The sequence below is a fragment of the Rhineura floridana genome, chromosome 1 (genome assembly GCF_030035675.1).
Source record: "Rhineura floridana isolate rRhiFlo1 chromosome 1, rRhiFlo1.hap2, whole genome shotgun sequence".
Lineage (NCBI taxonomy): Eukaryota > Metazoa > Chordata > Lepidosauria > Squamata > Rhineuridae > Rhineura > Rhineura floridana.
Genome location: NC_084480.1, coordinates 313957769 through 313979956, shown reverse-complemented (window position 1 = coordinate 313979956; position 22188 = coordinate 313957769). Strand labels below are relative to the sequence as shown.

Here is a 22188-nt window from a genome sequence, read left to right as displayed (position 1 = left end):
TGTTGTTCTCCTGATAAAGGTCATCCAACAGGGCGACCAAGGCCGATTCAGTCCCATAACCAGGCCTAAACCCAGATTGAAATGGATTAAGATAATCTGTTTCATCCAAGAGTACTTGCAATTGCTGCACCACAGCCCTCTCAACCACCTGCCCCAAAAAGGGGGTATTTGCGAGCTGGCAGTCGTTGTCACAAACCAATGGGTCCAGGGTGGGCTTTTTCAGGAGTGGTCGGATCATCGGCTCTTTCAGGGAGACTGGGACCACTTCCTCCCACAAAGACGTATTGACCACACCCTGGATCCACTTGGTCATACCCCCTTGGTAAGGTTTAATAAGTCAAGAAGGACAAGGGTTAAGAAGACATGTTGTTGGCCGCATTATCACAACCACCTTATCCATATAATCAGACATCAACTGAAACTGGTCCCAAAAAGTTGCAGCAGATGTTGCACTGGACACCTCTCTGGGGACTACAAGAGATATGGATGGGACATTAAGATTGCTACGGGGGTGAGCAACTTTACCATCAAAGTGCCTTGCAAACAATTCATAATGGGTTTAAAATTCCATTTCCTGGAGATAATGTCAACAGATCCCTGACAATATGAAAAAGCTTCACTGGTCAGCTGCTTGGTGATGCAATGGACGCAGTGAAGTGGGCCTTCTACACCACCCTCACTACCATACAGTTGGCACAGTTATGATGTTTTACTCATGCCCAATCAGCCTCACAGCACGTGTTTAGCCACTTGTGCTCTAGCTGTCGTCTAGCCTGTTTCATTGCTCTTAATTCACTGGTATACCAAGATGCAATTTCTGTCAACTATTATTTTTAAATAAAATAAAAGTTTTTTAAAAACTGGGAATATGGTTAATTAATCTCCCCAATCTGCAATTACTCTCAACAATAGTTTGTATTATTTCTAAATTGTTCTAAAAAAAATTCCCATAAGTGGTGGGAAATCTGTAGAAATGCAAGAACACTGTGTATCCCCAAAACCACAAGTATATAATAAAATGAACAGTATAAAAAGGAGCATTTGAATATACATTCATCTCTATAATTGTATAGCAACACCACATTTACAACAACAAAAAAGATATATAAAACAATTCGGGCAATATTCTATTCTCTGCCTAAAGATGTATTCATCCATGTTATTGCTGGACCTAGCTCAACAAAGTACTTATGAGGATTCTTGGCCTCTAACAAAACACATCATGGCTTAAGAAGGCTAAGGCCGTAATCCAAAGCAGCAATGTGCAGTTCTTCTCCATATACAGTCAGAGCTTTGTTTGATATTTTCACTGTGGAAGTTTCCATTACTTAAAAATAAACTGTGCTACTGTGCTTAAGATACAAGCAGCTGTTCATTTACAAAAAGTTTGTGTCTTCAATACATTTGGAGCCTAAGGCTGCAATCCAATAGTATCCCATACTATTACAGAGTGTCTCCCAAACCCTAGAAGAAGATTTGGGAGGGCGTTATGGGGAATGGCACAGGGCAAAAGATTAGACAGCGCTTGCCACATATTGCTGCTCTGATGAAATTTGAACCCTACCCATGGCTGCTTTACAGTAAAACCAAAAATATTTGGAGAGCCAGTCATGGAATTGTATGTTAAATGTACTTAGGAGCAGGAAGTCTGGTGTTACATGGTCTGCACAGTGGTTGTGTTTGGATGTCATGTTAAACAGTGGCTTAGGGTGATATGAATGAGCCGAATCTGTTCCCTAACTTTTGCCTGTCCCCACCCTTCTTCCAGAATAGCTGAGAGGATAGGTTCAGAAACATTATTGCTGCTTTTAGGTAAATGTGGTTTCCCATGGCATCCATACCAGAAACTGTAGTTAATGTTAACTATGGTTAGCTTAAACAAACCAACTTGAGACATCAGTTCAAAGGTGAATTGTGTTAAACTAACCATAGTTAATGTTAATCACAGTCTGATGCTCCTGATAACTCAAGCCACAGTTAACTAAAACTGAGAGCAAAAGTTCCCATACTCATTGCAGCTTTGTGGGCGGACGGGAGGGAGAGAGCACATGATACCAGAAGGAACCTATGCTCATTGACATCTCATTAAACTGGTTTAGTGTGACACCTGAACATGAGCAAGGACTGGAACATGATAGCTGCAATGTTACATAGTTGCTGCTCAGAGAAGTGCTGAGATTTGCTACATTGAAAAATAATACCGACTTGATCACAAGTGTTCTTTTTTTATTTATTTGTAATTATAATTTAACAATTATTAATGGTTTTCTATATGCTAACATTGTGATGATTGCTAAAGTCTCAATGTTATTTCTTTTAATCTTTTCAAATAGTACCCGCCAGTGTCATCTCCTCCTTGATGTATTCAACTCTACCGAACATGAGCTCACAATTAGTGCAAAAAACAATGAAGATCTAGTTTTGCATGCTGCGGAATGCCAGCGGTAAGTTCAAAAACAAAACACTGCTTCTAATTTGTGTCCCCTTCTTTTTCACTTACACTATATATTACATCTATGCCCCATCTTGGATGTAAGAAGCTCAGTTAATAAGTAGTCTCCCATAAATGCACCTGTCTAGTCTGAGACATCTTAATTTGAAAGTTTACATTATTTTCTTAGCACAGTTTACTTTTTGCTAGTACATTTGTTGAAGTTAAAAATTCATTATAACAACAAATGGAAGGTGACTGGGTGGTGAAGCAAACAGAAATAAATGTTGGAACAGTGTAATGGGATATCAGTCATTGGTCAAAACGAATGCTCATTGCTTTTTTTATTATTTTGAGAGGGGGGCATTCAGCTCTGTTCACCATAACTATATTTTGAATATTTTTTACCATTAAGCAGATAGACTTTTAAATATATACTCAGTTCAAACACTCTACTTTTGTAACAATGCTTTTGTGACAATGCATTAGGTATATACCACCTGTCCCTCCCGCCAGAATCACTGCCCTAAATCATAATATTTTAACTTTTGTTTATACAGTAGAATATAATTCAATTACTTTCTCTAGTAATCCATAATTGAAAAAACCCTAGTTGCCCTGGTGACAGATAACAAATCTGCATATGTATTATAGCAGAAGATCGGAATATTTTTTCAGTACAGGTTTCAGTGACTTTTTTTCAGTCAAAGACACAAAGTGAAAATTGAACTCCTGGAACTCTGAACAACATAAAACAGAAAGTTGTGTATGACTATACTTCTGTCTAAAAAGCTTGGTGTGTGGTTTTGTTTTTTTAAATAAAGCTGTGGTAGGGCATTATAGCTCATGCCGTTGCTTAGGAGACTCAGATGTCAGAAACCAAAAATCAGTGTTAAAAGTTTGTTTTCAGTATGGGCTTCATTAATCTCTTGTTCTAGCCCTAGTGTCCTCGATTTTAAGATTGTGGTTGCATTTCTGAACTGAAGACTACATACTTCATAATCGCAATAATACCAGTTTTGTTGAGCAAATGCTACTCAGTAAAACTGTTCAACATTGTAGAAGTTTGGAGTCATGATGCAGTTCGGCAAGCGTGTAAGAATGTTATGAGTACAATCACTGTTGCCTTTGCATTGCTTTGATTTTTGTATTTACAGATGGGAAGATATTAAAAGTTATTATGTACAATAAAAACACTTGGTCATCAATAGTGATACATGTAGACCCACTTTTGGTAATTTAGTATGATTTAAAATCATGTTTCATGTGGTCATTTGTAATTCAAAGTGGAAGGTGTCATGTTATGTCCCAAGATCTTATTTTACCTAAGCATTTAAATTCTGTGCACAAAACGTCTGGCATTGAATAGTCCTGAATTACCTCATTAATGTGGAGATTTATCAAAGCGATCATCTGAGTAGATCAGTGCTATCATTTGTCTTTTGATCATTTGATTTTTGTGGTGAACCTCAAGTGAGCTATGAAAGCGTTTCTTGAATGTTTGGTAAACAGATTTCAGAGAGTAACTGGAAGCGACATTATTCTTAATACTCTTTTTTTTTTTAAGAAAGGTTGTATCTCCTGACTGCTGATTATATACTCAAATGCTGTAACATGATCCACACGGCAGTTGCTACAAAATACATGTGTTTCTAAGTCCTATATAAAGAAACCAAATGAAAAATGACTGTACTTACGCTGGTGGTTTGCCTCATTTTCATTTGAATTGATTGCATTTCTCTGAAAGGAATTTTTGTATAAAAACCTCTAGTCTGACAAAATTGGTGGTAATGTAAAAGTTGAGGTCAAGGTAGAAAACTATTTTTAAAGCTATAGGCAAAGGTATAAAGAGAGAAGAATGGTATTTTGGAAAGGAGGGAACTTTATTCGAATACCATCATCAGCATCAATAACATTTTCCATATTTCATGTGTATAAGGAAGAGAAGTATTCTCTATGCATTTTGGGGGGGAAGTGGAAGCATCGGGCATAACAGATGGCTCTTTTGTGTGATTTAACAGAATGGTCTTTTTTCCCTTACTGAAGCATGGCACTTATCTCTTTTGTAAGAGGCATTTTAAGGCTATGTCATATAATATTTCCATTTAAAGGGATGTTCTGCGATCTTAACAGTAAGCATGGTGTACTTTTCAAGGTCTGTTATCTTCTGGTCAACACAGTTCAAATTAGGCGATTCATTTGTGTGCAGCGGTGAGGATATTGAGTGGCTCTTTCCTGTTCAGCACCTCCCTTGCTAAGCTTCAAAGGGCAAAATAACTTAATCCATGTGTATATCAGTGGGTTACTCATGAAATTTTAGGAACAGAAAATGACAATTCCTTCTGATTTATCATCATTTCATTAATTTGTGAATCACTTTCCATATATATGTTCCAAGACAATTTACTGAAATACCCTTAACATATCCTTAAAAACAGCTAAAATCATTTTAAAAATAGCATAAGAACAATCGTATACATTTAAAAACAACTCAAAATGAACACCTAAGGCAGAGGCCTTTTTATCTAACTGGAAAAGCTTGTTGAAACAAAAATGTCTTCAAATGTTTCTGAAAAGTACAGATAGTGAGTGCATTTACCCATTGGAAATAACACCTCTATTTCAACTGATTTGTGTTGGTTGATGTTCACAATACCCAGACAAACAAATTATTTATTTATTTAAAATATTTCTATCCCACCCTTCTACCCTATAATAGGGCACTCAGGGTGGCTTACAAAAATAAAATCAAACATGTACATAATAAAATTGTAAACAGTAAAATCCCAGTAAAAATCACATTGTAAACAGTTTCTCTCTCTCTCTCTCTCTCTCTCTCTCTCTCTCTCTCTCTCTCTCACTCACTCACTCACACACACACACACACACACACACACACACACACACAAAGGGACTACAAAGGTAAAATTTAATGCAGAAGGCATAAAATCAGTGTCAGGCTCCACCTTCATTTACAAACCAATTTAGATATATCTTAGAGGGGGGGAAATAGAGAAGTATCCATTGTTCTTTACTTTGGTTCATTCTTTCCCTATAGCCAGAACATTCAATAGATATCATAAAACTAGCCAATGGAAACTTCATGTTTAGTCGGGCAGTAGCTAATGTGGTGCTTTTGTGATGATGTTCCCCAGGTGAATGATAAATATGGGACTTTAATTCATGTATAATCTATTTTATATGACCAGGACTATTAATGCCTGATGATATGGCTCATTTCACCTACACTTTTAGCACAGCTAAAAGAAGAATGATTGGTGTGTGTTGGTATCAGTAACCAACACTGAGGATGTCTGAGGATTTTTTGAAATAGATGTTTTGTAAACATGAGTGTCCTTCAGAAGACCCTCCACCTGTAAAGTGGAAGCTTTTAGATAAAAATAGTCTGATTACATTTTGCAAAATGACCAAAAGAAAAGGGAGTTAAAAATCACCATGCAAACCTCACCATATTGGTACAATCAACATTTTGGCTGTGCAGGAGATTATTTACCTCAGTTTAGCAAGTTTTTTTTTTCTGGATAATGCTCATTTTAACAGAGTCTGGTTTACTGCTTTTAATATAGAGGTCCAGTTTTGAGTCTTACATAGTATCTTCTGGCCTGCATCTTCACAGGGCTTCTGGTATGGCTCGAATGAGGAGTCTTGTGTAACTACCTCTTTGCCTCCGGCATAATTTTGGTTTGACCTTTCTGTCTATCCTGGCTGTCTTCAAAGGCAGTTTTTGATGTGGCACAGAGACCTGCTGTTAAAAGGAAAGCCAAATGAACATTGCAGTTCCCTCGGCTTGTGGTGCTAGGGGACTTCAACATCCATGCCGAGGCCGCCCTGTCTGGAGCGGCTCAGGACTTTATGGCCTCCATGACAGCCATGGGTCTGTCCCAAGTAATATCTGGCCCCACTCATGTTGCTGGCCACACCCTGGACCTTGTTTTCTGTGTGGAGGGGGATTATGGTGATCTTGGTGTGGAGGAACTCTCTGTAGTTCCATTGTCATGGACAGACCACTACCTGGTTGGGTTTAGACTCACTGGGACTCAGAACCTCTGCAGGGGTGGGGGACCAATTAGGATGGTCTGCCCCAGGAGGCTGATGGATCCGGATGGTTTCCTGATGGCTCTTGGGGATTTTCCTGTCACCTCGGCAGGCGATTCTGTCGAAGCTCTGGTTGACCTCTGGAATGGGGAAATGGCCAGGGCGGTGGACACGATTGCTCCTGAGCGTCCCCTCTCACGAAGTGGAGCCAGACCAGCCCCCTGGTTTACCAAGGAGCTGGCGGTGATGAAACGAATGAGACGGAGACTAGAGCGACGTTGGCGGAAGACTTGGAGCGAGTCTGATCGAACACGGGCTAGAGCCTATTTGAAGGCCTACTCCGTGGCAGTACAGGCAGCAAAGAAAGCATTCTTTTCTGCCACTATTGTGTCTGCAGGGAGCCGTCCACCAGAGCTGTTTCGAGTGGTCAGAGGTCTTTTACATCTTGGCCCCCGTAGGGATAATATAGACCATTCAACAGACCGCTGTCAAGAATTTGCACGGCACTTTGCAGATAAAATCACTCAGATTCGTTCCGACTTGGATACTATAGTTGATACAGTCTCAGTGGATGTAACTTTGGCTCCTGCCTGTCCAATAATAATGGATTCTTTTCAATTTGTACAGCCCGAGGATGTGGACAGGATCCTTGGAGAGGTGAGAGCAACCACATGTCTTCTAGACCCCTGCCCTTCCTGGCTCATTAAATGCGCCAGAGAGGGACTGGCTGAGTGGGTGAAGGGAGTGATCAGTGCCTCCTTACAACAAGGCAGAATTCCAGTGTGCCTAAAGGAGGCAGTTGTAAGGCCTTTGTTGAAAAAGCCATCCCTGGATCCAACCATAATGGATAATTATCGGCCAGTGTCCAATATCCCATTTTTGGGCAAGGTAATAGAGCGTGTGGTGGCCTCTCAGCTCCAGGGATTCCTGAATGAAACAGAGTATCTAGATCCATTTCAGTCTGGTTTCAGGCCTGGTTATGGGACAGAGACGGCTTTGGTTGCCTTGGTGGACGGCCTACGCAGAAAACTGGACAGGGGGAGTGTGTCCCTGTTGGTTCTGCTGGATCTCTCAGCGGCTTTCGATACCATCGACCATGGTATCCTTCTGGGCCGCCTTGGTGGGATGGGACTTGGGGGCACTGTTTTACAGTGGCTCCGTTCCTTCCTGGAGGGACAAACCCAGAAAGTGGTGCTGGGGGATTCCTGTTCGACTCCTTGGCCGTTGGCCTGTGGGGTCCCTCAGGGCTCAGTTTTGTCCCCCATGCTATTTAACATCTACATGAAACCACTGGGAGAGGTTGTCCGGGGGTTTGGGGTTCGGTGCCATCAGTATGCTGATGATACCTAACTCTACTTCTCCTTTCTTGGTTTTAAACCAGTGTCTGTCATCAGTGGTGGACTGGATGAGGGTGAACAAATTGAAGCTTAATCCAGACAAGAAAGAGGTGCTCCTGGTCAGTTGAAAGGCAAATCAGGGAATAGAGATTCAGCCTGTGCTGGATGGGGTTACGCTCCCCCTGAAGACGCAGGTTCGCAGTTTGGGTGTGCTCCTGGACTCAGCTTTAAATTTGGAGGCCCAGGTTTCTGCGGTAGCCACGAGTGCTTTTGCACAATTAAGATTAGTGCGCCAACTGCGCCTGTTCCTTGAGCCGTCTGATCTGGCCACGGTGACACATGCCTTAGTTACATCCCGTTTAGATTACTGTAACGCGCTCTACGTGGGGCTGCCTCTGAAGACTGTTCGGAAACTTCAGTTGGTGCAACGTGCTGCAGCCAGAATGTTAACTGGGGCTGGTTACAGGCACCATATGACTCCCCTGTTACAAAAGCTCCACTGGTTGCCACTCTGTTTCCGGACATAATTCAAAGTGCTGGTGATGACCTATAAAGCCCTATGTGGCTTAGGTCCAGGCTATTTATCAGACCGTATCTCCCTATATGAGCCTGCCCGGGCCTTGAGATCCTCAGGAGAGGCCCTTCTCTCAATACCTACGTCCTCACAAGCACTACTAGTGGGGATGCGAGATAGGGCCTTTTCGGTGGCTGCCCCAAGGCTTTGGAACTCCCTTCCTAGGGAAGCAAGAATGGCCCCCTCCTTGCAGTCCTTCCGTCGGCAAGCAAAGACTTTTTTATTTCAACAAGCCTTTGGAACTGAAAGCTGTTAAGGACAGGTCTTGAAGGGTGCTGCATTGCTGTTGCCTAATTGTATTATTTTAAACTGAGTTTGAATTATTTTAACTGTATGTATGAATGGTTTTAATACTGTAAATTGTTTAATTCGATTTTAATCTAGACTTTTATATGTTTTTAATTATATGTGTGCTTTTATCTGGAAGCCGCCGTGAGTTCCAGTTTTGGAAAAAGGGCGGGGTAAAAATAATGATAATAAATAAAATAAATAAAAAAATAATGGACATATAAAGCTGCCTTGTACTATCAGACATTTGGTTCATCAGAACCTAGTACTGGTTGCTCTGACTGGTTGCGAGCAGAAGTCTTTCACAGCCCTGCTAGCTAGCTGAAGAGCTTTATAATTGGAGATATGGTAACTGAACCTGGGACCTACAGCATGCAAAGCATGTGTGCTGGTACTTGATCTATTCTTTCTTTAATTTGTTAAGTTTACCCCGCTGCTGAAAGAATTGTACTGGCTCCATTAGCTGCTGGCCAAGTTCAAGGTTCTGATTTTGGTGTACAAAGCCCTATACAGCTTGGGACTAGGATACCTGAAATATCGCTTTACCCCTTATATACTCAGCCGATCACTGTGCTCTGTAGACAAGGGCCTCCTGCAGATACCATCTTATCAGGAGGTCCGTTCTGCACAACATAGGAAACAGACCTTTAGTGTTGTGGCACTTACCCTTTGGCATTCCCTCCCCTTAAATATTAGACAAGCACCATCTGTGATCTTTTCAGCTCCTACTGAAGACCTTCCTCTTTCAACAAGCCTATTAAGTGTGGTGGCAGTAATGATAACAGGGAATTATATGACACTTCCTGAAGAATTTCTGTGACTCATTTTCAGCCTTTCTGGCTGTAGCATTTAAGTTTTGTTTGTCATCCATCCTATGAGACTAAACAGATATTTGCTTTTTTACTTCTGTATATTTTGCACTATACAATAAAGAGGCCATCTAGACCTTTTGTAGAACAGATTTTAAATGTTACGCAAAAAAGAAAAACAACTAACTGTCAAAAATGAAACTCTGAGAACTCTTGAGCTTTCTAGCTTTTAGTACAAAGAATGTAATTTTAGGGCACACAAGAGAAGGTCTGTCTCTGATGAATATTAAATGCTCCAATAGGCTCATATTTTGAGTATTTGAATAGAACTGTGACAGGAAGAGAGGTCTTTGTCTAATAGCTATAATTGTTCTCTCTGATATACCTGTCTTGTGTTGCTCAAAATGGAGCTTATCTAAGGCTAATATCTGCTGATCTAGAATACCTTTGTGTGACTTATTAATGCCCCATCTCCATTTTTAAATAGCAATACATTCTTTTATTTCCCTTTTTGCCTTAAGTACTGTTGGGTATGGAAATATTACTGACTTGATATAAAGTAGATATCGGTTTATTTCCCAATGACCTGACCCCAAACATTCCAATGGCTAAGTGAATAAAAGCCTGATTGAACTGGAAATGTGCTCCCCTCCCATTTCCTTGTGCATATCTATACTCAATGTCTTATATGATGTTACAAACTGTATCACAAAAGAATGCCTGTGCTTCATTTACATGGTTGTAGACCTTGACACGCATACTCTTACAAATGTAGAAGATGTAACCTGAGTGTATTCTTAGTTTAATGATCCCACTTGTAACCGTACCTCCCCTGCTCCTATCTATCCTTTGTTCCTCTGACTCTGAGTGTTTATCTCAAGGTCATATAAACTATGCAAGCCTATGTCTGAAAGAAGGCAGGATGTTCCTGGCTTTTGTTATCCTAAGCACCCCTTTTTCCATATCCTAGATATTACTATGTCTAGCAATGTTTTCTATTCTTCATGACGTCTGCTCCCCATTTTGTAACCGTTGGGGAAACTATATAACTCTTGTGTGTATCAATAAATGGGGTTCCCACTTCTGAAAGGCAACTTGCTGGCAGGTCTTGGGACCCCTTTGCAAAGGTAATATTGTGTTTTATTTCCTGGCCTCTGGCAATAGGTTCTTGCTCTCAACTCCGCACCTTCCCGGGTGTATGTGAGCTGAGTAGACAGTGACAGCTTGCGTGTTGGGTTTGGACCTAACAGTACTAAAAATCTTTTTTGATGTGCCAATATTTGTTCAGGTTTTCTCATTAAGTTTTATAATGGAAACCTCTTTTTGAACAGATTCTTAGGAGGAATCTTAACAAAATCACTTTGTGTGGTGCATTTAGTCTACTGGTCTTTTGAAATCCTATGTACAGAGAAGGATATGTTTTGAATTACTAATTAAGGAGAGGAAAAATGAATGTAAAATGTCTTTGTAATTTGCTGCTTGATATACAATTATTCCAGAACTGCTCAATTATGATATTTTATTTATACAGTCAGTATTTTGTTTTACACAAGTAGTATCTTCAACATATAATAATTTGGCCTGCTAATCTTGGATATCACTTCTTGTATCAGCCTCCACACCAGCCATGTTTTGCAAATCAGGCTGTGTTTAATATTCCTTCACTGAAAGAGATACAATTAGAAGGACTTTTACAGCAGCAGCCATGATGCTGTAGAGCAATCTTTACTCTCATGTGAGGAGTTCTAGTTCTTTGGCTATCTGTTGGTTTAATTTCAGCAGGTGTATGGCCTTTCTAATTAGTGTTTGCTGTACATTGCTGAGGATTTGTTTTTAACTGGTGTTCTGTGTATGTGTATGTGTGTGTGCTTTTCTTGAAAATAGTTGCTTTATGTTAAAGGTGTATGGTGCTTTAAGTTTTGTATTTATTATTTGTAAGCCACTTTTGAGCATATGGAAAAGTGTGGGGTGTGTGTGAGTATTCACTACAAATGTCAGTAATGAATTGACTCACTATTTCTGGCTGTTGCAAATCTATGTTATTAATGAAGACAAATGGACACACTTAATAATTGAAAAAAGGGGTGGGAGAATGGTTATGAGATGACTTTGTCTGAAGTTCCTCTCCAGTGGTTGGGGCAGTGGATAGGCAGCCATGTATATCATGTGATCAAATGTACCATTTTTGGCCAACGTGATCAAGACTGGAGTTGGTGGGTGGTCTTACAACTCTAGACACATCTGGATCATACTGATTATCTGGACCCATTTCAGCCAGGGTTTTGTTCACCTTGGTCAACATCCTGTGCTAGAAACTGGATTGGGGGAATTCAGCCCTATTAATTCTCTTTGACCTCTCAGCAGGTTTCTGTATCATCGACCATGGTATCCCCCAAAGTCTGGGCCTTAAGGTCACTATATTGCAGTAGCTCCTGTCCTTTCTGCCAGGTCATGTCCAGAAGATGGTGCTGGAGAACCACTGTTCACCACTACAACCTCTGGTGTATGGCATTCCACAAGGGAATCTTTGCTCCTATGTTGTTTCATGTAGATATTAAACCATTGGGAGAGGTCATTCAGAGCTGTGGAATAAGGTGGCACGAGTATGCTGATGTTACTTGCCTGTATTGCTGCTTGCATGTAATATTAAGGAAGCAGTTGATATCCTTGAACATTGCCTAAGTTGAACAGTGGGATGACTGAGGGTGAACAAGCAGAATAGTGGTGGGGGAAGGGAGCTCTGCTAGTGGTCCCCATGAGGATTCATGGTATGGGGATGTGCACAAAGGTGTTCTCTGTGGTGACACCTCAACTCTGGAATACCCTTCACTTGCAGATATGTTTGGCATCTTCACTTTTTATATTTAGCTGTCAGCTGAAAATGGTTGTTTATCCAGGCTTTTATAAATGCTTAACTTGTTTTAATACTCAACTGCTGCAGGTGGTTTTTTGTGTGTTTTAATCATCCGAATGTTTTGTGAAGATTTTATAGCTATATTTGGCTATCTCTTATGTTTATTTATGGAATGTACTTTATTATTTTATTGATTTTGTGTTTCGCTGGGCTTCCTTAGGAGTAAGAATGATCCAGAAATAAATAAATTGGATTGGGCAGAGACATTGGGCAACATTCTCATGAACCAGCTGCTTGAGATAGGAATGGGGTACATGAAGCTCTCGGCCTCCAACTCCCATCAGCCCCAGCCAGCATGTTCAGTGGTTAGAAATGATGGGAGTTGATCTGGAAAAGCGCAGGATTCTAGTCCTTGGTGTAGGATAACAACTTATTTAACAGTTAAGTGATATTCTTGCTTTCTCCTCACTTTTCTCCTCCAAATGAAAGATTTATGAAACTAAAGCAGTTATTTGTGGCAAACTGGCTGGCTTGCCTGTTTTGTTTATCATAATAAAAAGAGCATTTGGGCAGTTAGAAAATGCATGAAGCATGCCATTAACTGTACCTTGCTGCTCTGTTTCGTTTGCAGTCTTTAAATGGCTTTGCAAATGCCCTTTTCTCTGGCAATTTAAGATTATGCTGGCTGTTGGGAATCTAGGGGGATTTGAATAATATATCACTGGAAATCAAAGAGAGTAAAAAGATAGTATTGGATTGTTGTTTCCTTGAGATATACCTGTAGTTTTTCACAAAAGTAGGTAAAGTGTGCCAGGTTATCTATTTCCTTACCTTTTGCATAACTATAGTTTTTCTTTCTCATTTATCTCCAAATTGAAATCTGTGTCAGCCAACAGACTGAATGGCAGTGTTAAGTAATTTATTATTTGCACTGGTAGGGTCAACATTTTTGGTGCTAGAATGCCGATATACCACATGGAAGGTATTAGCTAATGCCGAGGCAGAGGGAAGATCTGGTTATAAAAAACCAAGACTGATATGTGCACCTTACAGGGATTGTGCTTTCCCAGAAAATATTCATCTCCCCTAAGTTAAATGGTCTTAAAGTTGGGTCAGGATACTTGATACTGACCCATGTGGACCGTTGCAGAACAGGACGTATTTGCACCAGTCCTTTTCCTGGGATATTTACCGGAAATAGCTGGTGCGGGCTGCATCTCATCCTGTTGGGGTCGCTTTTTAAAAAGTGAGAATCTTTTATAAGGTACTTGTATTACTTCCGTTTTCCTCGGTGAATTATGAAAATGATGTGAGTATAATTTATCTTAATTTCAGCAAAGCATTTGACAAAGTCCCTCATGATATTTTGCTTACCAAACTGGTTAAATGCAGGCTAAGTGATAGTATTGTCAGGTGGATTTTCCACTTGTTGAAAAAACATATTTGGAGTGCTCCTCAGTGGTTTATAATAAAACTGGAGGTTTTGAGTCAGGTGCAGCAGCGCTCTGGTAGTCTTCAATGTTCTTATGTATATCTCAAATAGTATGGACACAGGAAGCTGTCTTATACGGAATCCATCTAGCTCTGTATTGTCAACACTGCTCAGCTCATGATTTCTCCCTCTTCCCAAGTAGACTCCTGGTGAGAGAGCCATCAGTAAGCCAAGGGGCAGAAGTGTAGCGAGCCAATTTTCATTGGGTGGGCAGAGACAAAAATGGGGGGGACAGGCAGAAGGGTTGGGGCACCTGCCATTATAAAAGGCTTCCGGGAGGGGGAGTTTTCACAGGTAATAACAACAACAAACCCTAATTTATGTATTTTAATTAGGCACTATGACTTGTGAAGTTTACAAAAAAGCAAATCAATTTAAAATACAATATTTTCCACATGAAAAATTGTTGTGTACACTAAATAACAGTGACTAGGAAGTAAATGTATATAATGCAAGTCATCCAACCATAGTGATCTGAACTGTTAATAATGGTAACGCGCCGTGATTTCTGTGCAAACTTGCAGAGGAACTGTTCACTTGAAATTCCTTCAAATATGTTACTTTCAAAAACCAAGATTACTAACTTTGCATTGAATGCCTGTATGGTGTCAGCATATATGTTAAAGTTGAGAATTAATTTTCACACACAGCTGTAGATGCACCAAAGGTGAGTCCTGCAGCATACAAAGTGTACTTGCATGGAAAGCTTCCTTGTTCAGGTACAATTTTTAGTTGATGTTGTTTACAACAGTTGTGTAATGCTTCCACAGTGTGAAAGGTGCTTTACATAATCTATTGTATTGTTCACATGAACTGCAAAACTAACATGCACTGATAAGGAGAGAGATCCACACGGAGCAACCACATACTCTATTATATGCTCAACCAGTCATGGGAAGTTAATGAATTTTAAAAAACTATTTACAGTTAAAAGTTAGCCATTTCTTTACCTTTTAAACTAGTTAACTAGTTCCCATGACTGTGCAGAACCAATATATGGTTCTGTAGTCTGTTAATTTTACTACTTTTCAGAAAAATGAAACAGTTCACAGGATCATTCCATATAGTCATTTATTCTCTTGCCACCACTGCAAGTGCAACACATGCAGCAATCTGCCTCCGTGGAAAGATTCTGTAATGTGGAATTTATGAGCAATGAACATTCTGGCTGTGTTTTACTAAGCCTCAACTGCCTCACAACTGTAAGTTCAGTTACCCTGAGGCAGCTACTTCCCGGAACTAACTACCCTGGTCTACTTTGCCATGCCAGGAAAGCAATTAACGAAGCTTCACTTTAAAAATTAAATTAATACCTATAAACATCACTTTTCTTAAGGAAATGTTTGACAGCATGTCACATAGGAACTTCATGTCTCTGGACTACAGGTGCTAGAATTAACTGTACAAGCACACAATCTCTGTTCTACAGAAAGACCCTGGGCCAGCCAGCTAACACTCCTTCTGATGACTCTGCCAACAAATACCACCCTATTTTGGTAGTATATAAGTTTGTATGAGAAAAGTTAAATAAGTGAATTATTTATAATGATTATTTGCACAGTTGGGTGGAGGTCAAAAACTGTTGCAACTCTCTAGCCACATTATACTCTTCAAAACCATTTTGAAATGGAACCAGCTTGAAAGGATTGTAAGGATATATTTTTCAATTTTTTTTACAAACTAGAAATGCCCCCATACATGCATGTGCATACAATATTCCAGCTCTCCATTGCCTGGACTAAGTTAGTAAGGTCTCATTAGGCTTCCTGGCTCTTGGAGAGCCAGCTCACTCACCTCTCTGCCTCTTCTAATATCCTGCTCTGGTCTAGGCTAGGCTACTGCACAGTCTAGGCCCCAAAGCCTAGGAACACCCTTCAGATGCACTAATAACGCCCAGGGCTGGCACCAGAGGGCGGCCAGGTTGGGCCCTTGCCGAGGGTCCCTGCAGCCCAGAAGAGCCCCTGCAATTTGACCCTGCCATGGGTCGTGGAGAGGGAGCTCCCAGCCCTCCCCAATACAGATAGCACAGGCTTCAATAAGCCTGCATGAATGCCCCACCTACATCTCCCATCGGTGTGAATGCCATGCATGCTGTGCCCAAGATGGCAACAGGGGCTTCTTTAAGGGGCTGATGTCCCTACCACCATCTTGGCTGATGGTAGGCATGTGCACTAATCATGCATGCCATTCACATGACACAAGTGGTAGGTGGGGCATGTGGGCGGGCTTATTAGACCCATCCCACTTGTATGGGGGGTGTTGGGCTGTGACTCTGTGGGCCTGGGGCAGGCTGGTGCCCAAGGGCCCAGTCATGCCTGGCGTCAGTCCTGATAATACCCACCACCTACATGGGTTGGCTGAGCATTACAGGGGAGGGGGAGATGCTCTGCACTGGGTAACAATACTATCCTTCCCACCTTTCCTTCCTCCAATGCAAATCCTTAGATTTGCCAACTTCCTCCCTGATCCATCAAGATTAGGGATATGCTATAATTCTGCCCAGTTTGGATTTTATACCAAATTTTCCATTAATTCACTTACTTCAATCGCTGAGGATCAGATTTAATGTAGTGAATTTCTGCGGCTATTTTTGAAAGGGGACTTTTTAAATAAAAAAATCTGCCTCTAAAACATTGATTGTAAGAATTATAATTTATATTTCCTTCAATATATCAATATTTCCTTTAAAATATCAGTATCGATATTTTTTCTGAGGGAAAAGAAACGAATTAGTAAACGCAGCGGCTAGCAGACACAGAACAAACTCGAATCGATGCCAACCTGTTAGGTCATCAAAATGTTTCCAAACTGGCACCAGCCAGCAGATCCCATCCCTAATCAAGATTTGTGTTCATATCATTCATTCCTGTAACTCTTATATTTGCTGTGTTCCCATTCCCTTGGCAACTTTGCCCTTTGGATACCTAAAAGCTGTATTTCTAAAAGCTCAACTGACATTTGAAGTTACTGCAGTGCTAGAAATTTGGGGACTGAAGAGAAATTTCATTTGGGAGGGCAGAATAGTCATTTGCCCTCCCTGCCGCTGCACCCCTGCCAAGTGAGCGCTTCTCTGGCAACTCTGGGCTTCCCACTTCCCCCTTTGTTCCTGAGGCTTGAACATAACTGGGGAAAATGTATTTTAAGGTCTGTTTTTATGATGTTTTAAACTGTTTTTACTGGTTTTGTTTGCAGGCCTGAGCTCCTGGTGGGAGGAAGGGCGATATATAAATAAATAAATAAATAAATAAATAAATAAATAAATAAATAAATAAATAAGGACTTCAGATGAGATCAAAAGGGTTCTTGGGGTGGTGGGCAGGAGAGGGATTCCTGAGATTGGGGTCTTGTGGCTGCCTTTGAAAACAGTAAGTTTCCAGAAATATCCTCAAACATGAACTACAATTTCATCTCCTAACCGCCACCCCCCATGGTCCTGGGGTTTCAGTCTGCCTGGAGTGCCTCCCTAGATCTCCGAACCCCAGTAAAGTGTATCCTTTTCCTCCCCATCCTTGGGTCCTGCTCACAACTCAAGTGCAGTGAATTTTATGTTAACTTAGGAAGAAACTGAAGCATTGAAGCATGTTCTTTCCCATAGCTTTGCTTTCACCTAATATCTGAGGGTTTGTAAAATAAATTTCTGGGTAGAGGGTCTGTCTCGCACAGCGCCCTGGCTATATTTATAAAACGTGTTCCATTTAACCTAATTTCTTAACGAATTACCTGTTATTTTAAGAGAGAATGTATACTGGTTGAATTCTGAAATGTCTTGCCTTCCATCCATACTTTCAAAATTTACATGACACTTTTTGCTGTGATCCAGTATAGCTTGGCAGTAGGAAGGGTGTGAAACAACAATGAAGATGTTAAACACTTTCGCACAGCAATTTTATGTTGCATTTTGGAGTAGAAGGGAAAGTAACAAATTCTTTAAATAGCACCAGGTTACCAACAGCTTCTGGCTTCTTCTGTGACACAGACTGCATTTCTCATTAATGGTGGCTTGAAATTGCCTTCAGTTGCTATAGTAACTATCTCAGCCTTATTCTGAGAAAGGTTATTGTGGGAAATGCTACTAATTGGGAATTTTCCCCCTACATGTTACTATTTTAAAATGTTAACAAGAGTTCCACATGTTAATAGCAGAATAGCAGAAATAATAGCAAATAATAATGTTTTGTTGTGTCATTAGATTCTTAGTTGACTTAGTATCAACTACCCCACTGTGTTTTACCAGATATAGAGTAGACATGGTTTCTGACCATTCCTCTTTAAATGATTAAACATCTATTTAAGTACTGTGATAGATGATTATTTTTATCCTATCATTATTGTATTTTTTAATGAATTTTTGCAGACTGCCTTGAAGGGGCATTTGTGAAAGGTGGGATATCATTCCAGAATGGTGAAGTATGTTGTACTTTGTAAACCATTAACAGTTTGGTGTAGAAAAACCCAGGACCAACTTTGTAATTTATGCAGATCTGATGATAATGATTCTGCCATCTGTTGCATAAGGGTGCAATGTATCTTCATTTCTATACTGAAGCAGTGTAGAACTGTGTTGCAAAACAGTAGAAATTTCATGGGTCAGTGATGCAACCAGCATAGGCCACAGAAAGGTTCTTGGGCAGACATGGCTTCAAATGGATTGCATGAATTAAATTGTATTTGGTGACATGGGAACAATAATAGCAAATTAAAGAACAAAATATTACCCAGCCATAGATACATCACCTTAATCACGTTAGTAGGCAAATTATAGGAAAGAAGACAGTGTTCAGTTCTTCTTTAAAAGTTTATTAAAAATTGTGCAAAAGTAGAATTTGGCAAAATAAACAACAAAACATGAACTAGAGGGTTTGATTATAAATATCTTGAATTATTATCTGAAGTGTATCTGAAAAACATGCAATATAGTGATACTGGTACAAACCAGCTCTTTCCAGAAAGAGGAATGCAGTAAAGACAGTGGAACCCTGATACCCATCTGTATATGTATGTGATAAATGGAGACCATTCTTCCAGAAACATATCCTGCTTAGTTACGCTTGTCAATCTGCTTTGGAGGACGTTTCCTATTATTGGCTTTCCCAATCCTATTCCAATTGTGGATAAACTGATCTTGATGGAATTTTTGAAATTTTATAACCGGGCTAATAATGGGCTGTCCTGTATCAGTTGTTGTCCATACTACAATGCCCAAGCCTCATACTCAAAAGATTTTAACACCAGGACAAGCCCACCACATGTGGAAAACACTCTTGCGCTTTAAACCCTCTCCAGTTCAAGAGAGAGATCTATTGTTAATATGAGCTTTACAAGTGTGAAGTACCATCTGTTTATTAATATTAGAGGTTACTCATGTACTGCAGCTCTGATGGTCTTTAGAGGTTATTTAGTCTATATGAATTTCCAGCAAGACAGCAAGGCTCAGATTTAACAACTGTTATGACTGCCTCCCATGCAAACTTTTTTCTGTCTTTCGCCGCTCCCACAGGTTTCTAATATCAACAGATTATGGATGAGAGAGACTAAGCCTTTGGTTCTGGAAGCTGGCTGGATGCATACGTTTTCAAACACTGTAAATCATATGACTGCCTCCTGGGTGTTTAATGGTTTAGATGTGAAAGTTCTTACCGTAACCTTTTGAAATCAGCTAACTTGGAAATGGAAATGAACTGCCTTCAAGTCGATCCCGACTTATGGCAACCCTATGAATAGGGTTTTCATGGTAAGCGGTATTCAGAGGTGGTTTTACCATTGCCTTCCTCTGAGGCTGAGAGGCAGTGACTGGCCCAAGGTCACCCAGTGAGCTTCACGGCTGTGTGGGGATTCAAATCCTGGTCTCCCAGGTCATAGTCCAATACTCTAACCACTACACCACACTAACTTAATGGTGCATTAATTCAGAGATTTTGACATTGAACAAGGGCTTATCTTCCTCAAACAATTCAATTCTTTTCTGAGTTTTGTAGAAAAGATGGGACAAGTTGAACATTTTTTTCTTCTCTTACTTTTTCACTTACCAAAACATTGTTAGATCTTTTCTTACTATCCTTAGAGGATATTTTCCCAGTGTCCTAAACTGCACATTTTTATATTTGTATTTGTCGTAAGTCGTAATCGACTTGAGACACAAAACAACAAAATTAACATGAGGGCTTCACTTAGGCTTGTTCATTGTGCAGTTCCAGAATCTTACAAACTACATTGAACTTTGATTGGGTACTGATCTTTGGGTGATCAAGTTTACTTTTTTTTTTCTCCATAGAGGCTAGCTTATTATTTCTCTTCTTTCAACTTTATTGACTATTTTGGTACCCTTGCTAAAGCTAATAAAAGGAATTCCTGGAGTAAAGTTTGGAATCCCAATATCTGTGAATATTAATTTCAGTGGATGTGATATTTTATTTTATAAAAACATACACAATTCGTAGGTTTTGTATTTATAGTGCTTAATTTGTATATTAAATGGCAAAATATTCAGTGCAATCCAAAATGTCAATCTTGTGAATTAGTCAACTTAATCATTAGGAGTCAGAGAACATGCAATCTACCCCCTTATGAGAGTTTCCCGGTCAATCTTTAGTGACTCTTCTGTTTTCCTTGTGGGGTTTAATATATTAACTACTGAACAGGTAGCAATATTTTTGAATGTAGTAATATCTCTTAGACATTCAATGACTGTTAATATTCATTTTTGCTCTTTTGATTTTGTGATTATGTATTCATAGAGTTGTATATTCTTTAATGGTTGGTTGACTGCCATAAAAATGTTGTTGTTTTTGAAAATGATTCATTGCCTTCCATGTTGCCCATTTTACTACGAGAATCATTGAAGCTAGAAATATAGAGCAACTGTATCTAGGCCCCAACCCACCTTTATTATGCATAAAAATTCTAATATATGATTAGTTTCGAAAGAACATTAATGTTGATGCATAATTAAATGCTTATCAAAACGCACATCCCATTAAAATAAATACATAGATTATGAAGCATCTCTAAATATGAATCTGATTTATGTTTCTTCTGATACGTATGTATAAATCTGCTTATGCGCATGGAGCTCCTTCATTTATTCAGGTTATTACTGTGGTGAAAGAACAGCCAAGAGCAGCTGTGGGTATCTTAAGCAGCTTTGTTAACTCAAACTTTCAAGAAAATGTTAGCTTTATATAATAGAAAGTTCTAAGAGAGATTTAGCTTATGGGTCACTGTTATAATTTTGTGATTAATCAATGATTTCTGAATGTTAACATGATAATTAAAATAGCCAATTCATGCTGTCATTCCTGTTTTGTGAAGTATTGAAAGGATTATTATGACAAAACAAATGTTCAGATAAGTCATAAATTGCTTATTTGGAAGTAAGACAAATCTTTATTGCTGTAGGGATATATGTAATTTGTATTCTGTTATCGTGAAAAAGAAAATATATTGATTTTGATTTATTTGCAAGAGAATCCCTGCTTTTTTATGTCTGAAGTTTTTGCAAAGTGTCTAAAGTTCAAAGTTCTATAGAGCAATAAATCCTTAGGGCAGATTTTCAATGTGTTAAGGAGAAGAATTCTTCTTTGAATGATGGGCCATATCAACAACAGAAAGAACTGCCTTACCCAGGTAACCCCCTGTGATGGATGAAACTATTTCCCTAGAGGTGAGAGAAATGGTATCTCTGCCCTGATAATGAGCCCTTTTTGTAGGTTGAAACTGCAGACTGCTGGCTAGTTACCACATAGGTGATGACAGTGTGACATGAGAGTTAATTTAGATTGTGCTGCCAAGTGTAGGATAGAAGTAAATTCATTATCACCCATTTTATGTCTGGCCTGTTAGTTTCAGTTGATTAGTCTCAAAAAGAACTTTACCAGGTGCCCACTTCATTTTTCTTTTCAGCACCAGGTAAAGAACTTTTAAAAGTTTTTAAACTGTTTTAACTTCTGCTTTGAATTGCTGATCTTTATTTTGTTTTTATTTGATTGTTTGTATTTTGCTTTGGGCACCATTTGGTTGACGTGCAGCATACAAAAGTATAAAACAAATAAATATTCATAGCAAGTCAATGGGATTTACTCCTATGTGATCATAGTTAGGAAAACTGACCATGGGGGAGGAGAGGGAGGGGGAAGGGGATGGAGTGGATTGGAAGGGGCAAAGGAGGGGGGAGGGGGCAGATTTGATCATTTGCATGCTTATAGCGTTCAATGGTATTTACTCCCATGCAATCATGCTTAAGATAGGTAAAACTGACGATGAGGAGGGGGAAGGGGAAGGAGGGGATTGCAAGGCGATGGGGATGGGGAGAGAGGGGCAAAGGAAGGGGGAGGGAAGGGGCAAGAGGGAG

General features: G+C 39.7%; 1 protein-coding gene across 3 annotated transcripts in view; it reads left to right on the top strand.

Annotated features, from left to right (window-relative positions):
* TRAPPC9 (trafficking protein particle complex subunit 9) overlaps positions 1-22188 on the top strand; it is a 505665-nt gene that overhangs the window by 147638 nt on the left and 335839 nt on the right. For all 3 annotated transcript variants that reach the window (XM_061607026.1, XM_061607027.1, XM_061607028.1), the window contains one exon: positions 2334-2444. In XM_061607026.1, the coding sequence (XP_061463010.1) occupies positions 2334-2444 (111 nt within the window). The remainder of the gene's footprint in view (positions 1-2333; positions 2445-22188) is intronic.